Here is a 22,218-nt window from a genome sequence, read left to right on the forward strand (position 1 = left end):
ATACATTCTGTTGGCATGCATCTATTTCTTATCTTTTTGGAGCATGTGAAATTTTCTTTCTGCTTGGTACAGCTACCGTACAGCTACTGTATTTCTGGGTTCCTTTGCAGGTATCTGGACCCTTCAGCGTTCTCCGCATATCTTTTCTCATGTGTACACATTTGAAGATTAATCTTTTCACTTCCATGTTGTGGCCTGAAGGCAAGAGAGATTTTAATTGACCCACTGGCTGGATTTGTGTGACACAATTTAATTGCTACATCAGCTTCTCTGTTTTTGGAGGTTTTGTTTTTGTCAACTGCTTTCCCTTCTAAAGAATGTCCATAGTGCCAGCCTGAATTTAAAAATAGGCCTATAATGTAATGTAGAGTTTATTTATTTATTTTTCATTTGTTTTTTAAGCCTACTATACATATAGATCGAAGTAAAGTGAATGTGTGAAGTTTATGGTAAACATCTCATTTCAAGCAATGAAAATAAATTCTGCTTTGCACTGTTTGAAAGACAGATTACTATGAACAGTTTCTGCTAAAATAAATGCATTCAGATTTAGTTATGGAATGTATATAGAGATTATGTGGAAATTTATAAAACAAAATATTGAAATAAGAACATTATTACCATAAAGCAAACAGGTAGTGCTCACAATTATTTTGAAATAGTGCAATTTTAACATGGATTTTGAACTTTCCTTCATTGAAAAAATGTTAGTTAATGCTAGAAGCATCAACATGGAAAGCATTGTGAAATTATGACCATTGCATCAGAACTGTTTTATTAGTAGATAAATGTTTTTAGAGTAGAATCCTAACTATATAAGTGACTGATAATATGTTAAGTTAAAAAATTAATCAGTAATGAGCACATTTTAGAAGCAAAATTATGCTACAACGTGGTCCATCTCCAATTAAATGAATTTGAGGTTGGTTTTCTCCCACATAACTCTTGCTGTAGGTTGTGCATTATTTATTAAGAAACAATGTTAGCTCTGTTTTTAAATAAGAATCCAAAATTAGAACTTTTAAAAAAGCATACACAAGTAAGCTGTGCTTGTCTGATTAACAGGTAACACAGAATCTGCATGGTTTGCATAGGTCGGCATGTGAATGTGCTATGCATTAGGCTGGCATGGCAGGCATTAGCTGGTTCTTCCTTGTTCTGCTAGGATAGAGTGAAGCTCTTATAAACTCTCTAATATAAACAAGGGGTTAAGAAAGTGTATAGATGTATTGCTCTTTTAAAGACCACACGATCCACTTAAACTATTACACATTTGATTTCAAAAGTTTTTAGACTTCTTAAAGGATATAGGCCTATAATATTGATCCTAAAGGCCATTACACAAATTATCTCTTCCTGGATGACACACAATATTCTATTTTGCTATGTTTTAAATATAGTATGTTCATGAGCAGCTCATATACTCTACTAATATTTGTAATGTAAAATAGAACACTACAATATCTGAAAGATTTAAGTTATGATTCTATCTCCTTTACCCTTTTGTACATTTCTCTTTCTCTGGAAAGTCTTATTATTATCTGCTGTTTAAATATTGATGAAAGACAATAAACCAGTGTTTTCATTATAGTTTTTGTGCCAAATAAACTACTCAGCTGAAAAAAAAAAGACAAATGATTGAGTTTTAAATTTCAGCCGAAAAGGAGCACTCTGCCAAACTAAGTACTATGGATAAGCCTGAATTATTAATATTCTTTGTGTCCTGGCACTAAATTATTGCACTTATTGTTACTTTATCTCTTCTAAATGAATGACTGAATTACCACACTTTTGATAATATGGAGATTCTAGTTCAAGGAAAAACATTACTTCATTGTAGTTTTAAATTTATACCACTTTTGAAATAAAGAATAGCTTTGATTATTCATTCTGATTAAGTGTACATTCATTTAAGTGTATGACCAAGTAAGTAGCCGTGAATATTTAGGCACTGCTGTAGGGGATAAACACTTAGTGATTATTACAAATTAATTCTGTCCTTACTTTGATGCAGTCAATTAAGGGAATAAAAATGTAATAAAAAAGCATCAGTAACATTTTAGAATGGGGCTTTTGTAATGCATCCGTTAGTCACTTTTTGGTACATAACACAAACAGAGCTTTTGTTACAAAGCTGTAACTGACTAATGGATACAGTATAGGTAGCTCTTATTTTAAAATGTGGCTATTGGTGTTTTATAAGTCTGATCAAGTCCAAACAAAGCTTCTGTCAGGAGCTTCTTAACATAGCAATTAAATGACTAATAGACACCACTAGGTAGCCTCTGTTGTAAAAAGTAACCAAAACATCAAACATACTGATTTTGTGTCAGGGCACTGATGAAAAAAAAGTAATTCCTACACTTAGTAACAATGCTGAATATGTTTTATAAAGTATTTAGAAATGAGCTGAATGTGTAGTAAAAAGACACCAAAGACAAATGAAGGATGGTCTGTCCTGTCTGAACATGACACATTTAACTGAAAAACCTCCTATTAAGAAATGGCTTGCTGTGAAAATGCACAGTCACTGTAACTCTAAGCACAAAAACAATTATTAAAGGCATCCACGTCTAACAAACGGCTTTGAGTGTACTGTAATGATTTACAGAGTCCATATATATATATATATAAATACAGTATATATGTATATATAGACTGTACATATACCTGTGTATATATATATATAGTTTGAAAGAAGTTTTTCTGAGCAGTTCGGTTCTGTTTGAGTCTCACCAGCTTTTCAGCCTGTAGCTATCCACATTTCATAAAGTTTGTACAGATACATTGACCCACACCGCCTGACACAAAGAAAAACCTGAGTTCCTAGTCCTTCTTTAAATACCCGGTATTCCTCTTCGTGTTTGCTTTAGCCATTGTTGCTAAATGCTAGTTTCCCCGTGTTCATGCTAGCTTTTGAAGCGCAAGACCTGAGGTAAATTGTGATTGTGTTTTTCAGGCAGTTGATGGGGAGGGCATAATAGATTGATGTATTTGAATGAGAATGAAATGAATTCTGCTGCCATTTTTTTTATTAGATTTTAAAGATTTTTCTTTCTTAAATAGGACTTAAAGGAGCCACAACTAGTCTTTGAAGAGTCATGGGTTGAATACCACTGGTTTAACTGTAAATAATTCAAATTTCATTAAATGAATTATTTATTGTGAGATGTGAAACGTTTGTGATATAGTGAGTAACACATGACAGATTTTTCAAAATACTGCTTTTTGTTTTTTTAAACAGTGGTTTTCATTCTAATATCTGGTTATTCTTATGATATTAATTTTATTCACACTTTAAGTTATTTATTACTAGGGCCCACGATTTACCGCAGCAAGAAATGGTAAATTCCGCGGCATGTTTTTTTTAAATTCCGCGGTGTACCGTGGCAAATGCAGTACCAGTCTCCATAAGACTAATTCGTAACCCAAGCAAAATAAATGCAGTTTCTCTTATTCTTAATCCGTAATAATAATCAATAATAATTCGTAATACTAATCAAATAGGGTATATCAAAGCGTCCACATCCGCACATTTTAATCCACAGATTTGCTTTAGGTAAATGATGCTGAAACATACAGTATGTAGGCATAATATTATTCTCAACAGACGATCGAATAATGTTTCTAAAGTCATTGTTTATTTATTGTTGAAGAAAACGGCACTATAAGATCGTAGGTTTTCTTGTGACAGAGAATATCGCAGTGGTGACAACACCGATCCATATTCTGAGAACGAACGTTCCACATCAACAGAAGAGATCGGCAACGCAATGTAAACTTTAGCAAGAGCTGCTAAGCGAGGCAGTCTGTCCTCTAAGGCACGCCAAAAGCAGTGATATCAGCTGGAATTATAAGATGCTATGTCCAGATAAGCTTGCCGTTCATCTGCTGCGCCCATCACTGTTGGCACTGATATTACATGATCAGCAAAATTCTTCGATAAGAGTGGTAGCTGTCGTGGATCAAATATCATCACTGATCTGAATAGGTCTATTTAGCAGCAGCATCGTGCTTTGCATTATCACAGCTGCTGTTTGCAATTGGAAATCCGGACGATTTCAGGCAAGACAGTAAGTCAGACACTTTGTTGTAGACATCGACAGCCATGAATGACTGTGCCTCAAAAGAAGTCGGAGTGTTCAATATTGGCTGGCAGTGAACAGATACAAATTCGTTCAGCTCTCAGTTCGTTAAGTTTATCAGTACTTTCCGGCAACGCCGACATCTTCTTTAACTGGACTGTAGCTCCACTGTGTTCGATTTCAGTAGCAACGAACGAGATATTAATGAAATGATGCAATAGGCTAAAGAAAGTACTTAAAGAACTAATCAGCTAATCATACTAATATCAATATGCCTCAAGTAGTGTGATTTCATTCATATTTGGTATTTTCCGCGGCAGTTAGGTTAATTCCGCGGCGTGGCGTTTTACCGCTGCAAAACCCTAAATTCCGCGGCGTGGCGTTAAATTCCACGGGCCGCGGTAAATCGAGGGCCCTATTAATTAGCCAAAAAAGTGATGATGTGTGGCTATAGTTTAAACAATGAAGTAGATAGGAGTGTATTATAAAATACTTACCTTCATCTGTACACACAGTCTATGTTTCTGTGCATAAACTAAGAAGGAACAGTTTAATTAGTTAGCTATGTTTCATAATGTTATAACTTGAATGATTGTTGTTAAATTGGAAATTTCACTGGTATTATCAAAATTGTCAGATAGATACAAATCATCCATTGCAGAACAAGTCATCCACCACTGCACATGCCTGACATTAAAATAAGGTGAATATTCCATTTATAAAGAAAAAGTTAAAAATTGCAGTAAAACCTACCAAAGGCTATTTTAATTCTTTGTTCAAATGCTTGTTTTCACCCTACAATTCTAAACTCGACCACGAAGGTCTGCGAAAAGATCGGGTTCCTAATATCAGAAAACACAATATCCATACTTGTGTTTTTAATTTTTTGTACAACCTATACCTACAAGTTCTTACATTTTCTTCAAAGCATATTGCCTTTCTAAAACCGACTGAGCCTTTTTTAAGTCACATGCCTATGAGTTTTTAGGAAGTGAAGTACCCTTGCTAAGAATTGTTGAAAGTCAGAATCACTTAAATGTAGTATTAAAATTCAACACAAAGCTTTTTAATGAGTGGTGTTAGTAGATTTTCATATGGGGTAAGCATTTGGATATGTAGGGAGGGCAAATGTATGCCGAATATAGTACATTTTTTTTCATTGATTTTTCATGGACCAACAATCTCTTTGGGTGGGCACTGCCCAACCATAAATGCCAATCATAGCCATGTCCCTATGTCTGACTAAACACTTAGTAGTCCATATAGCATGTATGAAGTGCATAAATCACTATAAAATATTTGTATTCTCCACATACAGTTGATAAATAAAGTTTGGCATATGGAGTTGGTGAGGTAAAATAAAATAATGCTGTATGCTTACAACTTTCCTAAAACCATGCTTGTTAGTCAGTTTAATGAAACAGCTCTTTAAACATATTGCATTACATATACACTGATGAAAGTGGGTGAAAATTGAATTGCAGGATACATTTCCTAAATAATGGAGAGAACCAATAGTGCATCTGACAGCTTTCTACTCAGTGGAATTATATGACTTTGCAAAGAAGCATTTACTTTTCCTTTATTCTGTTCAGAAAAGTCAGCTAAACAGAATTATAAATGCATCTGTGGGTGAGGACCTGAAGGGACCTTTTAAGTTTAAATATAGATTTGCTTAAGCAGAAATAAAGAAGAAAGAAATGTTTAAATACAGCAAATACAGTCTCGTATTGTATATTATTAAAACACAATTTGTTGCTTATAGTGTGAATAAGGTTGGTATATTAGTCTTACAGCTTTTGTGATTAAGACAATTAACAACAGATTTCATGCAAAACATAGAAACAGAATCAAACATTAACACTGATAGATAGATAGATAGATAGATAGATAGATAGATAGATAGATAGATAGATAGATAGATAGATAGATAGATAGATAGATAGATAGATAGAACTTTATTTGTCTCCTGGGGGAAATTTGGCTTTTTACAGAACCTCTTTAAATAAATACATAAGGTGTTGAGATGTTACAAGTTGGTTGGGCATGCAACTAAGAATTTTACCATACTCTGCACATATGACAACATTACTGCTACTGCTGCTAGATGTTTGAACTTACTGTCATTAACAGTTTAAATATGATCATGCTGGCAGTTGCAATAGCTGTATTAAGTGATATAGGTCATAGCTTTGATAGTACTTATATATTTACAAAATAGGATATTCATCAGTCCATTTTCAAACCTATATTTGGGTCCAGATACCTAAAAGCTAGTGTTAATATGATTTTGTCTGTATAACAGCAGTACAAGAGCTCCTTCAATAGAATATAGCAGTGGTCTCCAAATAAACTGCTCGGGGACCCTCCTGACTGCAGGATTTTCTTCCAATCAGTATCACAATCAGTGAGTCATTTTGACTTAAAATGATTTCATTGTATAATCAGATGGTCTTTTTCTCTTGCTTTGCATTTAGAAAAAGGCATTAGTGTTAGAAAGGTCCCTAGGTCTGGGATTGTAAACCAGTGGATTAGATATTTGTTGTTCACAAGAAGACTGAACAAGTTCAAATACAGTCCAATTGATCATTTTGTGTTTTGTATTTGCAGTTAATTTAGATCACTATGCAGAAATCTGTTTTTATTTCAAAATTAATGAGTCTTTACTACCAATAGGTGACCAAATTAAATCCACAGTGGTTCAATGCTGTATAACAATAAAATATGAAAATATCTATGGATGTTACCTAGGCACTATATCTCCTATGTAACTAATACATGTAGATAGATAGATAGATAGATAGATAGATAGATAGATAGATAGATAGATAGATAGATAGATAGATAGATAGATAGATAGATAGATACTTTATTAATCCCAAGGAGAAATTCACATAATCCAGCAGCAGTATACTGATACAAAGAAACAATATTAAATTAAATAGTAATAAAAATGAAAAAATTAAAATAAAATTAATGTTAGCATTTACTCCCCCGGGTGGAATTGAAGAGTCGCATAGTGTGGGGGAGGAACGATCTCCTCAGTCTGTCAGTGGAGCAGGACAGTAACAAAAGTCTGTCACTGAACCTACTCCTCTGCCTGGAGATGACACTGTTAAGTGGATGCAGTGGATTATTCATGATTGACAGGAGTTTGCTTAGTGCCCGTCGCTCTGCCACAGATGTTAAACTGTCTAACTTTAATCCTACAATAGGGCCTGCCTTCTTAACAAGTTTGTCCAGGCGTGAGGCGTCTTTCATCTTTATGCTGCCATGCTGTACATAAAAGGACAAAGATTCATGTAGTTAGAACTAACATATGTTCATTCTTTCGTTCATTCATTCATTCATTTTCCAAAGCCACTAATTGTGTATTGTAAAACAGACTGATGGAACCCTTGGCGTTGGGCACAAGGCAGAAATCATCACAACCCACACTCTTGCATATATCCACATCCACTCACACCAGGCCAGAGTCACCACTCCTCCTAAATAGTAAGTTTCTGCAACGTGAGAGGAACCCAAATATAAATGTAAGGAGAATGTGCAAAATTTAAGCCAAGCTCTGAAACTACGAATTATGAGGCTGTAGTTATAATTAATGCAGTGAAGTGCCACCTCTCTCTATATACTGTATAAAATCCAACATCTGTCTGTATGTATGAATATCTGTCCACTTTTCATGAGAGATTTACTTAACAGATTTAGATTTAGAGGTTGCTAAAGAGTAACGTTTGATGTTTTTGAGAGAGAGATCACATTTAGGTGTGTTTTAGATGTTACCTGCTCATTGGCAGAGATATCATGGCCACGTGCTCTTCTCCTCACACAGGGGACATTCTCCCGTCACAGCTGCACACGATCAGATATAGTGGCAACGTTTGATGTTGGAGCATACCTACCTTCCACTTGGCCAGAGATACCTTGCCAACTTTTTATATTTTTGGCAAAGAGATCACAGCTACATTTTCACTCCTGATGGCAAAACCAAAAATATTGTATATCAAGAGGCCCTCGGTTATGAAAGCTACCAATATAAATTCTTCTCAATACAAATTATTACATTTAAATTTTATTGATTTTTAAAGTTTGTCAGCTAGTTTAATATAAAATCAATTGTATAAAACTATTCTGAAGTTTTATCACATGAACATAAACATGTATATATGGATAATAGATGTACTCTGATAAACTTAAGGTTATAGAGTTTTTTTTTACTCAAATTATTTTTCAATGTGTGACTTTTTTCCTCTATGAAATACTCTCTATCAAAACCTGTTTACACTTATGAAGTATTTGAAAGAAGGAATGCACGCAGCTTTGAGCATGAGCTATGCAGCTTGAGAAAACTTCATTAAGTTATTATAAATGGAGTGCGGCTCATAAAATTTCAAGGTGTGGAATAATAATAGAATTACTCATAACCTAGCAAATCTATTAACTGAATTTGTAAATATGTACAGCTCTATGAGCTGGTAAATATGAACACCACTTTATAAAATCTAAACTGCTTTATATACAAAAAGATGAGAACTGTCACCCATAAGACTAGTTTGGTTCTGAACTGTTTTTTTAAAGTGATTAGGGTCTCCACCTCAAGCTACACAATTCTGTAGTTTGTTCCAGATTAGTATGACACATTGAGATTGTCTGTCTCAAATGCACTCCAATAATTTTCAAGGGTGCCCTTAACCATGCAACTCACTGTTTAATAAAACAAATTATATTCTTTTTAAAAGAAAATGTTGCAGCTTCATATTGCTGTTAAAACTGTGAATAGCTTAAACAGTAACTAATTATAACTTGTGATCTTGTTTACTGTTTTGTAAACAAGCAATACAAACAATTATTCTACAGCCTGTCATATGGAAGGATATGTGAGTGAGATTACACCAAACTCTTTAGGGTGTCTGTAAGTTTTGCATGGCTCTTTGAAAATATAGTACAACAGGGTATTCAGATATGCAGCATGTAAACAGAGAAAAAACCTTTCAAGATGCAGATTTAGAAAATGAATGAATGAACGCTCAACTACCCAGTGACACTCAATGTATCTGCCTATAATTTACTACAGCTAAGAAACAAAAATATTTTGAAAGCAAAACTAGAAAACTGCCTCAAACCTACTGACATACTGAGTTTTCAATAGCTCATCTACATCCTCTATCCTCAAAAACAAAGGCTATGTCAAATTCTATCAGAAGTGACTATGAGCGAAAGAGATTCAGTATTTAAACATAACCTTCACCTCCTCAATGGTAGGTCAAAAAGACATTGCCCAGCAAATATATAAACGACAGTTATATTCTTGTCTGTCTAATATAAAAAAAAATCTTGCAATGATATGATAATTTTTTCTTTTCAAGAGAGACAGAAAGACAGAGAGACACTTTCACGTCCCGCGAGGAGGTCAAGTCACATCATACTTACAACCTTTGGAGGCAAGTCTCGTGATACACATGCAGGGCAGCTTAGAGATAAAGGAAGTAGAAACATTCGAAAGTCTCAAAAAAATTAGAGCAAAGATCGTATTAGCGCAAACAAACGGAAAATATTACTCTGTGAAATAACGGAACACCAAAAAGAGATCGAATAGTGTTTGAGAATGTCTGGGGGAGAAGAGAGACAAGGCAGAGGGACAAAAGGACAGCTGCTGTACAGGCTTTTAAATGTTCGAAGTGCCACATGACATGCAGATCACGCGGCATGGCAGCAGCAGCAAGCCAGCAGCTGATCGAGCAAAGAAGAGGTAAAAAAAACAACTGTTATTTGTTTCCCATTGTATCACCGTTTCAGAGGGGTTTCGTAGGAGCAGCCGTGTCTTCTTGGGGTGCATTCATCCGCCCTCTTCACAATAGCGTAGCGCTGGCGGGGGGCTTAAGGGCTAGGCAAGTGAAGAGAAGATCACGTGGCATGGAAGCAGCTGCAATCCAGCAGCTGATCGAGCAAAGAGGAGGAAAAAAAATGTATTTTTTTCACATTATAGCACTGTTTAAGAGAGGTTTCGGAGGAGCGGCACGTCACCTTGGGGTGTGTTCAGCTCCCCTCTTCAAAACGGTATGTAGTGCTGTTGGGGGAGGGGGGAGCGGGGATTTGGTTGTCAAGCAAAGCAAGCAGGGGGCAAAGCCTCCTAGTATGAATGGAAAACCATCATTGTTACAGAAATGCATGAGCCTTAAGTATTATGTGTTTAACACCATGTGTAAACAAAAATTAAACAGGCAGCATTTTAAAGGTTAAAAGCAATGCATTAAGGAGCTCTGGCACCGATTATATTACTACAAATGTTTTAAAAGAGGAAAAGCTATTCTTTTTCAAGGTTAATTTGTTGTGTCTAAAAATAAACTCGTTGTCATTGTGATGGCCCAACATTTAGACACACTACAGCAAAATGCCTGAACTCATCAATCAAAGTCAGTGCTGAAAAAGAGAAAACCAATCTAGTTTTCCAGTGTCCGTTTGATTGATGGAAGGCATATTTCTGCATCAGATAATGCTGTTTCAGGTGACATTAACAGCCACACATTAGAATACTTTTAATCAGAACAGGCTGAACAACATGTTTCAACTCAGCATAACTTGCCAATCTCTGTTCACCTAACTTTCTGCAAACTATCATCCGTTCATGATCTAAAAGTGTTTAAACTAATGATATTTAACATCCTACTTGGTAACTTACTTCACATATCTATCGTTAACTGAGTAAAAAAAAAACATTGCTTACATTAGAGTTAAATTTACTTTGTAACCAGCTTCAATCTGCATTCTTGAAGAACTTATATTAAAGTAACAGCCAGAGTCCACTATATTAATTCCCTTTATAATTTTGAACATTCAATTATATCTCATCTAAACTTCCATTTCCTTTAATGGAAAAGATTCAGCTTTTTCATTCTTTCCTCTCAGCTCACACCACATAGCCCTTCACTAGAGCTTCTCTAGTTCTAATAGGTCATTTTTTTGCAATGAAAAGACCAGAATTGCTCTTGTTAGTTCATATGAGGCTTTAAGTATAATCTCTCCTGATGTGTACTTGACATGTCAAGCTACACAGCACAACATTTATTTAGCCTTCTTAATCACTTCTGTACAAAGGTTGAATGTGAAAAGTGACAAGTCCACTACACCTCCTAAATCATTCTCGCAAGGTGCACTTTTCAAGTTTCAGACAGACCAAACAATTGTGTAATCGTATCAAATAATTAAATTTCCTGCTTACAACACTTTGCATTTGTTTGTAATAAATATCATCTGATGCATATCTGTCCATCTCTGAATTAATTCCAGGTCCTCCTGTAATGATTCTAGTGGCTCTACCTTTCTGCCTATTTTTTTTTATTATCTGGAAACCTAAGGAGCTTTTTAGCTACACTTGAAAAATTAAAAAAAAATAATCCAAAAGCTACATCCAGCTACATCTAGTGGCTTCTGTCATCATGGTAAATGATACAGTCCATAATTCCACTATAAGAAAAGATGGCTGAAGTATAGTTTTCATGTGAGGGTAAAAAAGTGCATTTACTCCTGTTCGAACTTATCTATGGACAGATAAGGTCAAACAGGAGAGGCTTAGCTGTACAATACCATGTTTGGAAAATGTGAAGACGAGCACATCACTCTTACTGTATAAGAGCCATCAAACATGGTGGCAGAATGGAAATAATCTGGGCTTCTTTTGCAGCCACAGTGTATACTTCACACTGCATTGAAATCTTCTCTATATTACAAAGCAGTGGTTCTCAAAATGTGATCCATTGTCTGATGGTAGTCCGTGAGAATCTGCTAGGTGGTCCATGAGCTGACCTAGTTATCTTTCCTGGAAGAATCTCCTTGCTGATTAGGCCACATGACAAGTCTCCAAGACACTTGCAACAGAGCATCCTGTGTGACTTTCTTGCTCACTAAATCTTTTACTGCTCTACTACACCTTACCACTCTGATCCTGTATGCCAGTAGTTAGTTCACCCTTCTCTTTCAACACTTTATCAAACTCTCAGTCTCTCTTCTGTCCAGCCTAACTCCTTCACTACATAGGACCATTTTTTTAAAAATACTTTGACGGCTGCCTGAACAGCCAATCACTGGCAACAGCAAGCCCCTAATTCCACTTGGTGGCTGATGCATGGAGTTTCTGATGTATTTGTTTTTTTAAGCAGTGCTGTAATGCCCTCTTCAAGGCTTTATTATGGCTCACTGGCTAAAATCCGGAACTTTGAAACGTGAATCCTGCAGCATTAGGTTTGTAATGCACACTTTCCTTTTAGGTGGGCAAAGCTGAGCACCTGGTATGCAAGAGATGCAAAAAGGGAAAGTGAATAAAGACCCCAGGCAGAGATCTGCCGGTAAAACCAATAAAAAGCAGCAAGCATAGTAGCTCATAGAGTAGCACTCTGAGAATTAGCTCACACATTACCAAGAGACTGAGGAGCAGTGCAAATCTGACAGAGTCCTGCTTGTGTTGACTTTCTTAGGGCACTTCACAAAGGCAGGACAACAGAAGTAGTAAAGGCACTTAAACTAAGGAGATGCTTTCAAATAAACAGCTCAGTCCAGGCCTAGCTCAATATCTGAGTTTGTGTGGCCGACTCTTCTTCTTTGCATTTTGGGGCATTACACTATTCTTAATATGAGTACATGTAGAAAAAGAGAATAAGATAATTTTAACATGGACTGTACAGTACTGGCCACAGGTGATAGGCTTTTACTATAGCAAAGTGGTGTTTGGTCCAAAACACATTGAGTATCACAGTTCTTGTATGCAAGCTAAAGTTTGCTAAACATACAACCAAAAGGCTATATGTATAGTGTCATGGGGACATTCTGAATGCAGTCCTAAGCTGGAAAAATCACAAAACTAGCTCATTATAAAATGAATCGATATATTATTTAAAAATGGAAAGCAATGGAATAAGATGTCTATAAGAAAATGGAAATAGATTAAAATGTGTCATGATAATAGACAGGAGCATACAGGCAATTTCTAATATACAGTAATTTAATTATACACAATATTACTTTGTGGCAATCTTGTACTATAATAAAAAACATAAATTCCCTGGAGTACACAATGTTTATCTTAGACTTTTCCAACATAACTGCTAATCTCTTGCCCTTCTAACAAATTTTGAAGAACTAAACAAACAATGCTTCTCTTTCTCTGTTCTTCTGTTTCTCTTATTATCAGTGATAACAGACCTTATAATAAGATACTCCTGATTATACTGGTTACAAAGTGTTAAGCAGCATGATTATACGGCATAATATAATACAACACAGTATCAGATGCCAGTGCCTCATAGTGTAGTCAACTGCTGTATGTTTACTCAGAATTACTACAATAGTAAAGATATAAATCAATCTGCTGATAATACCACTTTATCAACATTGGTAATTATCAACAATTATCTAGTGTACTGTATATACTGTAGTAAAATAGTGCAAAGATATAACAAACTGTATTTACAGAACAGAACAAAATTCAGTTCCTTGACCAATTCTTTAATATCACTGAGTAACAAATCTTACACTAAAAATTGGTTCTCTGTAATACTCATTTCAAAGCATGAAACTCAAAATGAGCATTTTCAACTCAAATTGTTTTATGTTACAAAACCGACATTTTATTAAAAAAAAACCAAACATGCTAATGCATAGAAATTCAGTTCCTATTTATTGGAAACTCTAAGTTGACACAGGTGAAAAACAATTGTCCAATTATTCATGAAAATGGCCTCCGTCGCTGAATCATTAAATTTTTGGATAGACAACCCACAGTTAATGGATAGCTTTCCATTTTAGGGTTAGGTTGTTAATATAAAAATCTGTAATAAATTAAGATTAAAGAGTATTTTGAAGAAGTTAGAGATAAAATCATGCAAATATATAAATTAGGAAAAAGAGTACAAAACAACATCCTAGTGTTTGGATGTCCCGGGGCAATTATCAGGCAGTGGAAGCTACATCAAACCATTAAGATGCTGTTTAGAAAAGGCCATCTCTCAAAACTCTGTGCAGACAAGTACAAGGCTTGTAAGTGAAGCCACAAAAAGGCCAGCAGCCACTTTGAAGGAGCCACAGATCTCAGTAATTAAGAATGGAGTAAAGGCTATGCATAACACTGACCTGTGTGGGAGGGTGAGAAAGACCACATGAATGCTTGTCTGGTGCTTATCAGAAAGCATGAGAGTTACTCAGCTGCACTTTTGAATAAGGTTTTGTGGCCAGATGAAACCAAGACTGACCTTTCTGGCCAATGTTGAAAGAGATATTAGTTGTGCAAATATAATACCATCCACAGCAAATATACAGTGCTGTGGAGCTGCTTTTCATTAGCAGGGGATGGGCATCCATTTAAAATTGAAAGATGAATGGATGAAGGAAAATACAAGCAATTCCCCAAGAGAACCTGCTTGAGTTTGTTAAAAACTAAAGCTGTGGCTAAAGTGCATCTTTCAGCAGGGCAATGATTGCAAACACAAGGCCAAAGTAACTTTGGATTGGCTTAGGGACAAAAAGATTAATGTCCTACAAAACCTAGTGAAATGTATAATCTTGATTTGATTGAGAACCTACTGTATGGTACTAAAGTGTCATGTGACTAATGTGAACAACCTGGAGCAAATCTACATGGAGAGAATGGGCTCAATTCCGAACCAAACAGTGTGAAAAATTGGACATACTGTGTTTTTCTCTAAAGACATAAATCTATTACTTCTGCAAAAGGTGGCTGCACATTATACAAAGTGTACGGTATGAATACTTACACAATCAACATTTTTTTTTTTCACTTTTTAAGATTTTTTTCTGACATAAATCAATTTCAAAATGAAAAGACTAATTTTTAGTTTAGTGTTCTGAAATAAAATGTCACAAACAAGAAAACTTCAGTGTGGGATTATTAAGTAAACATATGGACAAAATACTTTTGCAAAGTGCTATATGCAAAATTACTGAATGTAAGAATGTACATGTTATTTATGTGCCATTAAGGATAAAATTTAACACAACAGAATTTTTTTTGAACAAATCGGTATTGTAAACAAAGCTGGGTACCATTAGCTGAGGGAGGCCCCTCTTGACTCACCTTCCGGACGATACTGTGCAATAATGTTTACAGTTTGCCCTGCTCCTTTCAGAGCAGCTGCTGCCTGTTCATGTGTAGCACCACGAAGATCTATGCCATTTACCTGAATGCAAACAAAAAAAGGATTCTTCTTTACAAATTATTCCAAGAAGTTAAAAAGGGTAATATAATAAAGTATGATTTGTACGCACTTACATTTTAAGCAGCTATAATCAGACAGATTTGAAATTCAATGCATCTCATCTTGCACATGCTGTATTATTGACTTTCGCTTTAACTTTATGTAAATAGCAACAGATGAGTGGATTAAAGGAACAGGATAACATTAGTGCTTTTCTAGAAATATAATGACAAAGAGCAATAAAAGCAATCAAGCTTTTTTTCAAAAATTGGATCTGTATAGTTTTATAATACACATTATAACAGTAACAAAGCTAACAAACAGAACATTTTAAGTCCTTGTGGTATTTGTCATTTATATTAGCTTTTATCGGTGTTAGATCTGGTGGCACACTATTTCAGCTGGTAACACATTTGCTAATACATTGAATCATTTTGATTATAAGCGTGTGGAACATTGTGATATGAGCAGCTTAGGGTCAGAATGTGCAATGACATATAATATAAAATAGGTGACAAAATACAACAAGAGATTGTTTAATCAAACATCTTGTGGTATTTCAGGTAATCAAATGAAATATTAGCTAATTTAATTAGCCCCATACATCTTGCAGTATTACAAAAAATCACATTTCACAATAAGAAACCTCGTTAAATTTGCTTGCTGACTAAGATGTCACATTCTCCTTGTTTGCAAGACAGAACAACCTGTAAAAGTTACTTTCTCTGTATTCTTTAGAATTATTTTGAAAGTATTATCTCAGTTGCGATGAAAACTTGCAGACATAGAATCTGGGAAAGAGTTTAAATATCAGGTACATAAACATTTCACTTGTGAGGAAATCACTCCGGATGGCACTCCCATTCTATCTCTAATTGTCCTCCCTAACATGGTAAATTTGAGCTGTGAAGATAAGTTGTTGGAATTTGAGACGCCAATTCAGCAGCTTAGCTAAAGATCTCCATTAACCAGTTGCAAAGCAGACAGTCTTAGCTATGATGCAGCTTTCCTGCACAACGGCTGTTTCCTTTTGCCTAAATTCACATGCCACAAGTTACAAAAAATCATTTCGATGTACAGTGTTTTATGTAAAGCTATGACACATTATATACCAGCCTTAATTTTCTTTTTGCAGCTAGACAGATTTTGAAATGCAGATACTTGCACAAAATCACAAAAGATTTTTTTGTGTAATAATGTACCATATTTTACAATTGAACAGAATTTAATGATCTGAACTCTGTGCTACATCTTGAAATCTTATTGAGATTTTGTTAGACAAATCAGTTATTTTCAGATGTCAGGTAAACTTACTTATAGATTTGACTTACATAGTAAAACCTTGTGTGATTATCAATAAAATGTGAAAAGATTCATACAGTTTACTTTCAAATATTGCTGCAACAAAATTCCAGTAAATTATTATTAAAGCGTAGGGCTGCTGCAGTATCAGGGGTCACCATTGGGCACCGTGTCATTTTGGCCCTGAGACTGTATAGCTCTGTTCCTGCTTGAGAAAAGAATTCTGGGGATGCCCCCTTAAATACCTCTGTTATGATATAAAGACTCCAATAATTGAATTGAATTCACTGCCAGCAGCTGCATGCAGAATCTCTGTCAAACAGTATTTCAATAAGAAGCAAACACACTTCTCAAATGCCCTGTGCGTGATCAGCTGCACGCTTACCACACAACACGCTTATCACACAATGTTTAGTTCTGGAGGGCCCCAGTGGCTGCAGGTTTTCATTCTAAACCTTTTCTTAATTAGTGACCTGTTTTTACTGCTAACTAACTTCTTTTGAAATAACTTTCATTGACTTGTTTTTAAAAGATTTGTTCCCCAGAATTTCTTCATCATTCCTCTGAATTGCTTTATTTCTTTCCTTTAACAGAAATGAAATGTGAAGTGAGTGAGACAACAGAAGATCAACTCAGTCAGGTCCTCAAACTCCAACCAATTTCACTCCAGCCAGTTGAATAATTAGGCACAGATTCTTGTTGTTCATTAAACCCGTTCATTAATTCCATGGCTTGTTGCTACTCTCATTATGCAGTAGCATGCATTTTCAAAATTGTTGATTCTTTTCTTTACATTTCTAAAGGCAATGTTAAAATGTTTTGGAGATATGAGCAAATCCACATTCCTGAGACCTCCACCCTTTTTATTTTCAGATATTGTATGATGGACACAGTTTGCTGGTCATGTTTTGGTTCATTTTGTATCTCATTATTGTTTGGCTGCAAATTAAGGAAAAAGAAACAATTATTGGGTCTGAGTCTTCAAGAGCAAGTCAATTACAATTTATTCAAAAGAAGTTAATTACCAGGAAAAACAGGTTGCTAATTAAGAAAAGGGTTAGAATGAAAACCTGCAGCCACTGTGGCCCTCCAGGACTGGAGTTTGAGATCCCTTGTTTTCAAACATTTAAAGTTGAGCCTTCCCTTTCACTTTTGCTCTCCCTCTTATCCTCTCTTCTTTAGACTGCATCTGAACCAGCCAATGCTTCCCAGCCACTGAACCCGCTTGAGAAGGAAGATTTTTTGTTCTTTTAACCTGCAGAAACAAGCTAAAACTGGACGATTGCCATGACACTTCTTGTGTGCTGATGAGAAACTCATACTTTGAATAAAGCCTTGAGACTGCTCCTGCCTTTTCAACAAAAAAATGATTTTATTTGATTAGCCTTCCTGTCTCTGGTGCAACTCTGCAATCCAAGCCTGACAATGTATTGAAGTAAATTACAGATTTATAAATTAAACAAGGAAAATGAAATGGTTATTAAGTGATAAGGGAGAAAAAAGATTAAGCAAAAATAATAATGGAAAGAAATGATCAAAAGACCAAAAATAGTAAGTAGAATGTTGCTTGAAATTATAAGTTGAAAGCAAAAAGGGAAGAACTTAAAACAAGTATTAAAATCTTAATAATAATAAAGGGAAAAACTACCATCAAAATTGAATATTATTATTTTAAGAAGATTTAACAAAAGCCAACAATTACCAATAATACACGAGAAAGTAAAAAGTCTATTCTGAGAGGAGAGCTGTAAACAAAGAGAATGGAACTGAATGCCCCAATCATTAAACTGTAGGTCAAGAGCTGCTTAAATAGAAAAGCCTTGGGTGTCTACAGTAACAGCAGTACAACTACAGGGATAAGAGGCTTCGGCACTGGGCTCCACAACTAAAGGCTGGAATATAAAACAGTTGGGAAACATTAAACAAAACAAAACATCAACAATCATACCTCGGCTTCTGATTCTCTGGTAGACTACATTTGAGTTTCATTCATTTAAAGTCGCTGGTCACAAACTCTCTGTGTGAGTGAAAGAAAGGCAGATATCTAGCATGTAATGTTTGACTACTATTTTAATATGTTCTGAGCTCTAACAGATACTGAAATATTATGAAAAAGGACCAGGAGAATTAGATGTGGTCAAAAATACACACCAGAGTTGAAAACCAAAAAGTCTAACAGATATTTTACCAATCCTAATCATTAACCAAAAAAAAAATCAGAGGTTACATTAAACAAACATGGATTCAGAAACCAAGAAGCCTCTAAGTAAAATATAACCACATGGTTTGAATCCAGATCTTGGATAGAATGGACAGATACTGTCACAGTGATGATGTCAGCATTTGTGATTTCCTGGTGGATGATGAGATTGTCAAGATACCAAAGGAAATTCCAAATTTCACCCCGGGCATAAATAAAGTTCTATTTATTAATATATCCATCAAGAAGGAAGCATTCACACCAAATCAAAAATGGTGTCACGGAATAATGTGAAAAAATAAAAAGCTTTCAAACTTTAAAAGCTCAAAACATTAAAATAATGGTACATTTGAAATCTTTGGATAACAAACACAGAAGAAATGTATACATTACATCAAAAGGCCTAAAGAAAACTGGTGAAAATTTTATGAGAAAAAGCCAAACTTAACATGATATAGAAAGAAGGTTTGAGTTAATGTTGCTATTAAAGGTAAGGTAAGCAAGATAGAAGTTTTGCGACAAGGTAGACATATTCACTAGATATTGAGGCAGAAAGTAGCACCACAAAGATCTATGCCAAGTATTATTAGTACATGCAAGTAAGAATTTCATTGTACTCTATGCATGTGACAATGATGAACTTATAAACGTATAAATCTACTGAGTACAAAAAAAAATTAGTGATTAATATTGACCTTCCAGAAACTTTAGTATAATCAGACAAAAAAATAACAAAGAAAGGAGACTAGTTACAGAAAATTAAAAAAAAAAACACACACACACACACAACAAAAAAGTCGAAGACAGAACACCACCATAATCCTGACAAACTTTAGGTGGGGTCTAAATACTACTGTCTGCCAGAATGAACTGAGGGGACCAGGAATACTGGACAAGAGGTAAAGTGAACTGAGGCTGAAGAGGGAGCAAACAAAAGAAACCAAGTGGAAAGGAGACGTGTGTTGCTTTTTACATCTGTGAGAGTATGTAGAATAACCTATTATAAAACAGGGAAAAAAATACTTTAGCAAGGCTCACTGAGGCAGAGAGCCTTATTTTCTGTTTATTTAGATACAGTTTGCATCTCCATTTGATCATTCTTGAGTTTTTTAAAATGAATTTTAATTGATTTTGTATTGATCTTTGATGTTTTAGTATAATATATTTTAAATGTAAGTAAACTGGTTGATAAATATTTATATATATATCTCACATTTTCTTTCACTACCGGGGAGTTCAAATGTTCTTCTATCTCTGTGCAGGAAAGACAAATTTAGCTTGTTGATGGTTCCCCAGGATTTAATAAGATTTTTTACTCTTGAAAGCAATTACCACAGCAGCTGCTGGGCAGTTTGAAATGAAGGCATCACTGTAGTAGTTCAATTTAAACAGTACTTTCTGAAAAAAATTGTTACACAAAATAGAAAACAAAACAATTAAAACAAATAAAGTTCCTAAGTAGTATGTCCCTTGTAGTATATTAAGAGGCAGGTACAGAGAACTCTTCATATATGTAATCTGAATATGTATTTTTGTTGACTTACGTGAAACACGTATCTACTTCTGCAGAGCTAGTTAATTAAATCTGGCAAAGCCTCAATGCTCGCCGTGAGCACAGATGGCAGCTCTTTGTTTGTCAGGCTTTATTGTAAAAAAAAGAAATCCATGCATCTTAACAGAGATTCTGACATCACCCCTAGGAACTTATGTGATATCTGGTTAGATAACTAAATTATTTACAGAGTGAATACCTACAATGAAGTATGAAAATGCTCAGCTATTTTATTAAAATAAATAACTGATAAAAATTACAATCTAGGATACGAACATCCATCGGTAGTAAGTCAGATAAAGAAATGTATATGGTGGATCAAAATAAATGCTGTATTCCTTTTAAATTGTATTTCTTCAAATTCCATATAGAAGTCTTTCTTACTTTCTATATACTGTATGATTTGTTCTTTCAAAAATATGCTTTTAATTCTTCTTTTAACACCTCCCACTAAATTGTGTTTACTTCTTACTGTGTTCGGAATGAAAATATTCAGCATTAGACAACAGTAACTATACAGTATGTTTTGGTTCTAAGACTCTCATTAAAATAGGCCTTTCTATGTTTAGAGATGTCCTGTGTTCAGTTCATAGACATTTGTTTTAATCAGTGCTCAGAGTACTGCATAGAATTTTAGATCAATACATGTTTGTCTCTCTGGAATTGGTTTGCCTCTGAAAAGACATCAAAAAATGTATCTTAGTTCAAGATAAGGATTAAACAATATCAGATGAAACAACTTGCTTCTTTTCTTAGTAATAAAAATTCATGTTTCCCCTGATGTGTTTCATATGTGGGGTGGCATGAGGGTGTTGTGGTTAGCACTAATAAAGTGTATGAATTCTGGGCCTGGCCACTGTCTGTGTGGAGTCTGCACATTCTCCCCATTCTGCATAGGTTTTCTTCAGGCACAACTATTTCTCCCATCTCAAAGATGTGCATATTAGATTAATTGGTAATTTTAAACTGTCACTGTGGGTGTTTGCGAGTGTGAATGTGCTTAATGATGGACTGGCATTCAGTGCAGGTCAAGTTCTTGCCTTGTACCTACTGCTGTTATGGTAGACTCCTGCCCATCACCCTGAATCAGATTTAAAAATAGATAAAATTTCATATGCGAGTCTCTTATGATGAATAAGTTTAGATTCCTAAAGGAGGAAGAAGGAGTAGAAACAAGTATGTCAGGCGCTGAAGGCAGGCCAAATTTCCGAATAATAACAACATGTGGCAAAAATGACCAGATAAAAGCATGTCATTCCCTACTCACAAAACTTTATAGTCAAGGTCATGTGATAGATAGGGGGCGCTATCGCTCCCTTGAACCCCTGCCCAAGACTCCAGACACCAGATAAAAGTCCAATAGTTGACTTTATTTTTATGTAACAGTGCACAAAGCACCCTCTCCTCCACAATACTCATATAAATCACCAATCACAAATCAATAAACTCTCCACCACTCCCAGACGCGTTGCCACCCTTCCACCCAGCTCAGCTCACCGTCTGGGAGCTCCCACAGTCCTTTTATATTCCCTGACCCGGAAATGTTCCCAGTCCCCAGTCCATGTGATTCTTTATCATTTCCAGGTCAGGTACAAGTCCTTTTCTTCACCCCGGAAGTACGTCACTTCTGTCGTCACTCTTCCAATGACGCACTTCTGGGCTATAAGGCACATATGACTCTTGTTCCTCCCTGCAGCTCCCTCTTGCAGCCCCTGTGGTATCCAGCAGGGCTGTGGATAAAAACTCCATTGTCCATGATTCCCTGCTTGTCTTCGGGGCAACTCCATACTGCAGGGAGGGCTCCATCTGGCGGCCTTGGGGTATTGGCCAGGATAACAAGCCGGCCATAGACCACAGTCAGAAGATCCTCAAAAC

At 35.4% G+C, this 22,218-nt stretch overlaps 1 protein-coding gene across 30 annotated transcripts in view; it reads right to left on the reverse strand.

Annotated features, from left to right (window-relative positions):
* dlg2 (discs, large homolog 2 (Drosophila)) overlaps positions 1-22,218 on the reverse strand; it is a 1,682,723-nt gene that overhangs the window by 230,757 nt on the left and 1,429,748 nt on the right. For all 30 annotated transcript variants that reach the window (XM_039744362.1, XM_039744355.1, XM_039744358.1 and 27 more), the window contains one exon: positions 15,169-15,271. In XM_039744362.1, the coding sequence (XP_039600296.1) occupies positions 15,169-15,271 (103 nt within the window). The remainder of the gene's footprint in view (positions 1-15,168; positions 15,272-22,218) is intronic.

This window comes from Polypterus senegalus, chromosome 2, assembly GCF_016835505.1.
Source record: "Polypterus senegalus isolate Bchr_013 chromosome 2, ASM1683550v1, whole genome shotgun sequence".
Lineage (NCBI taxonomy): Eukaryota > Metazoa > Chordata > Cladistia > Polypteriformes > Polypteridae > Polypterus > Polypterus senegalus.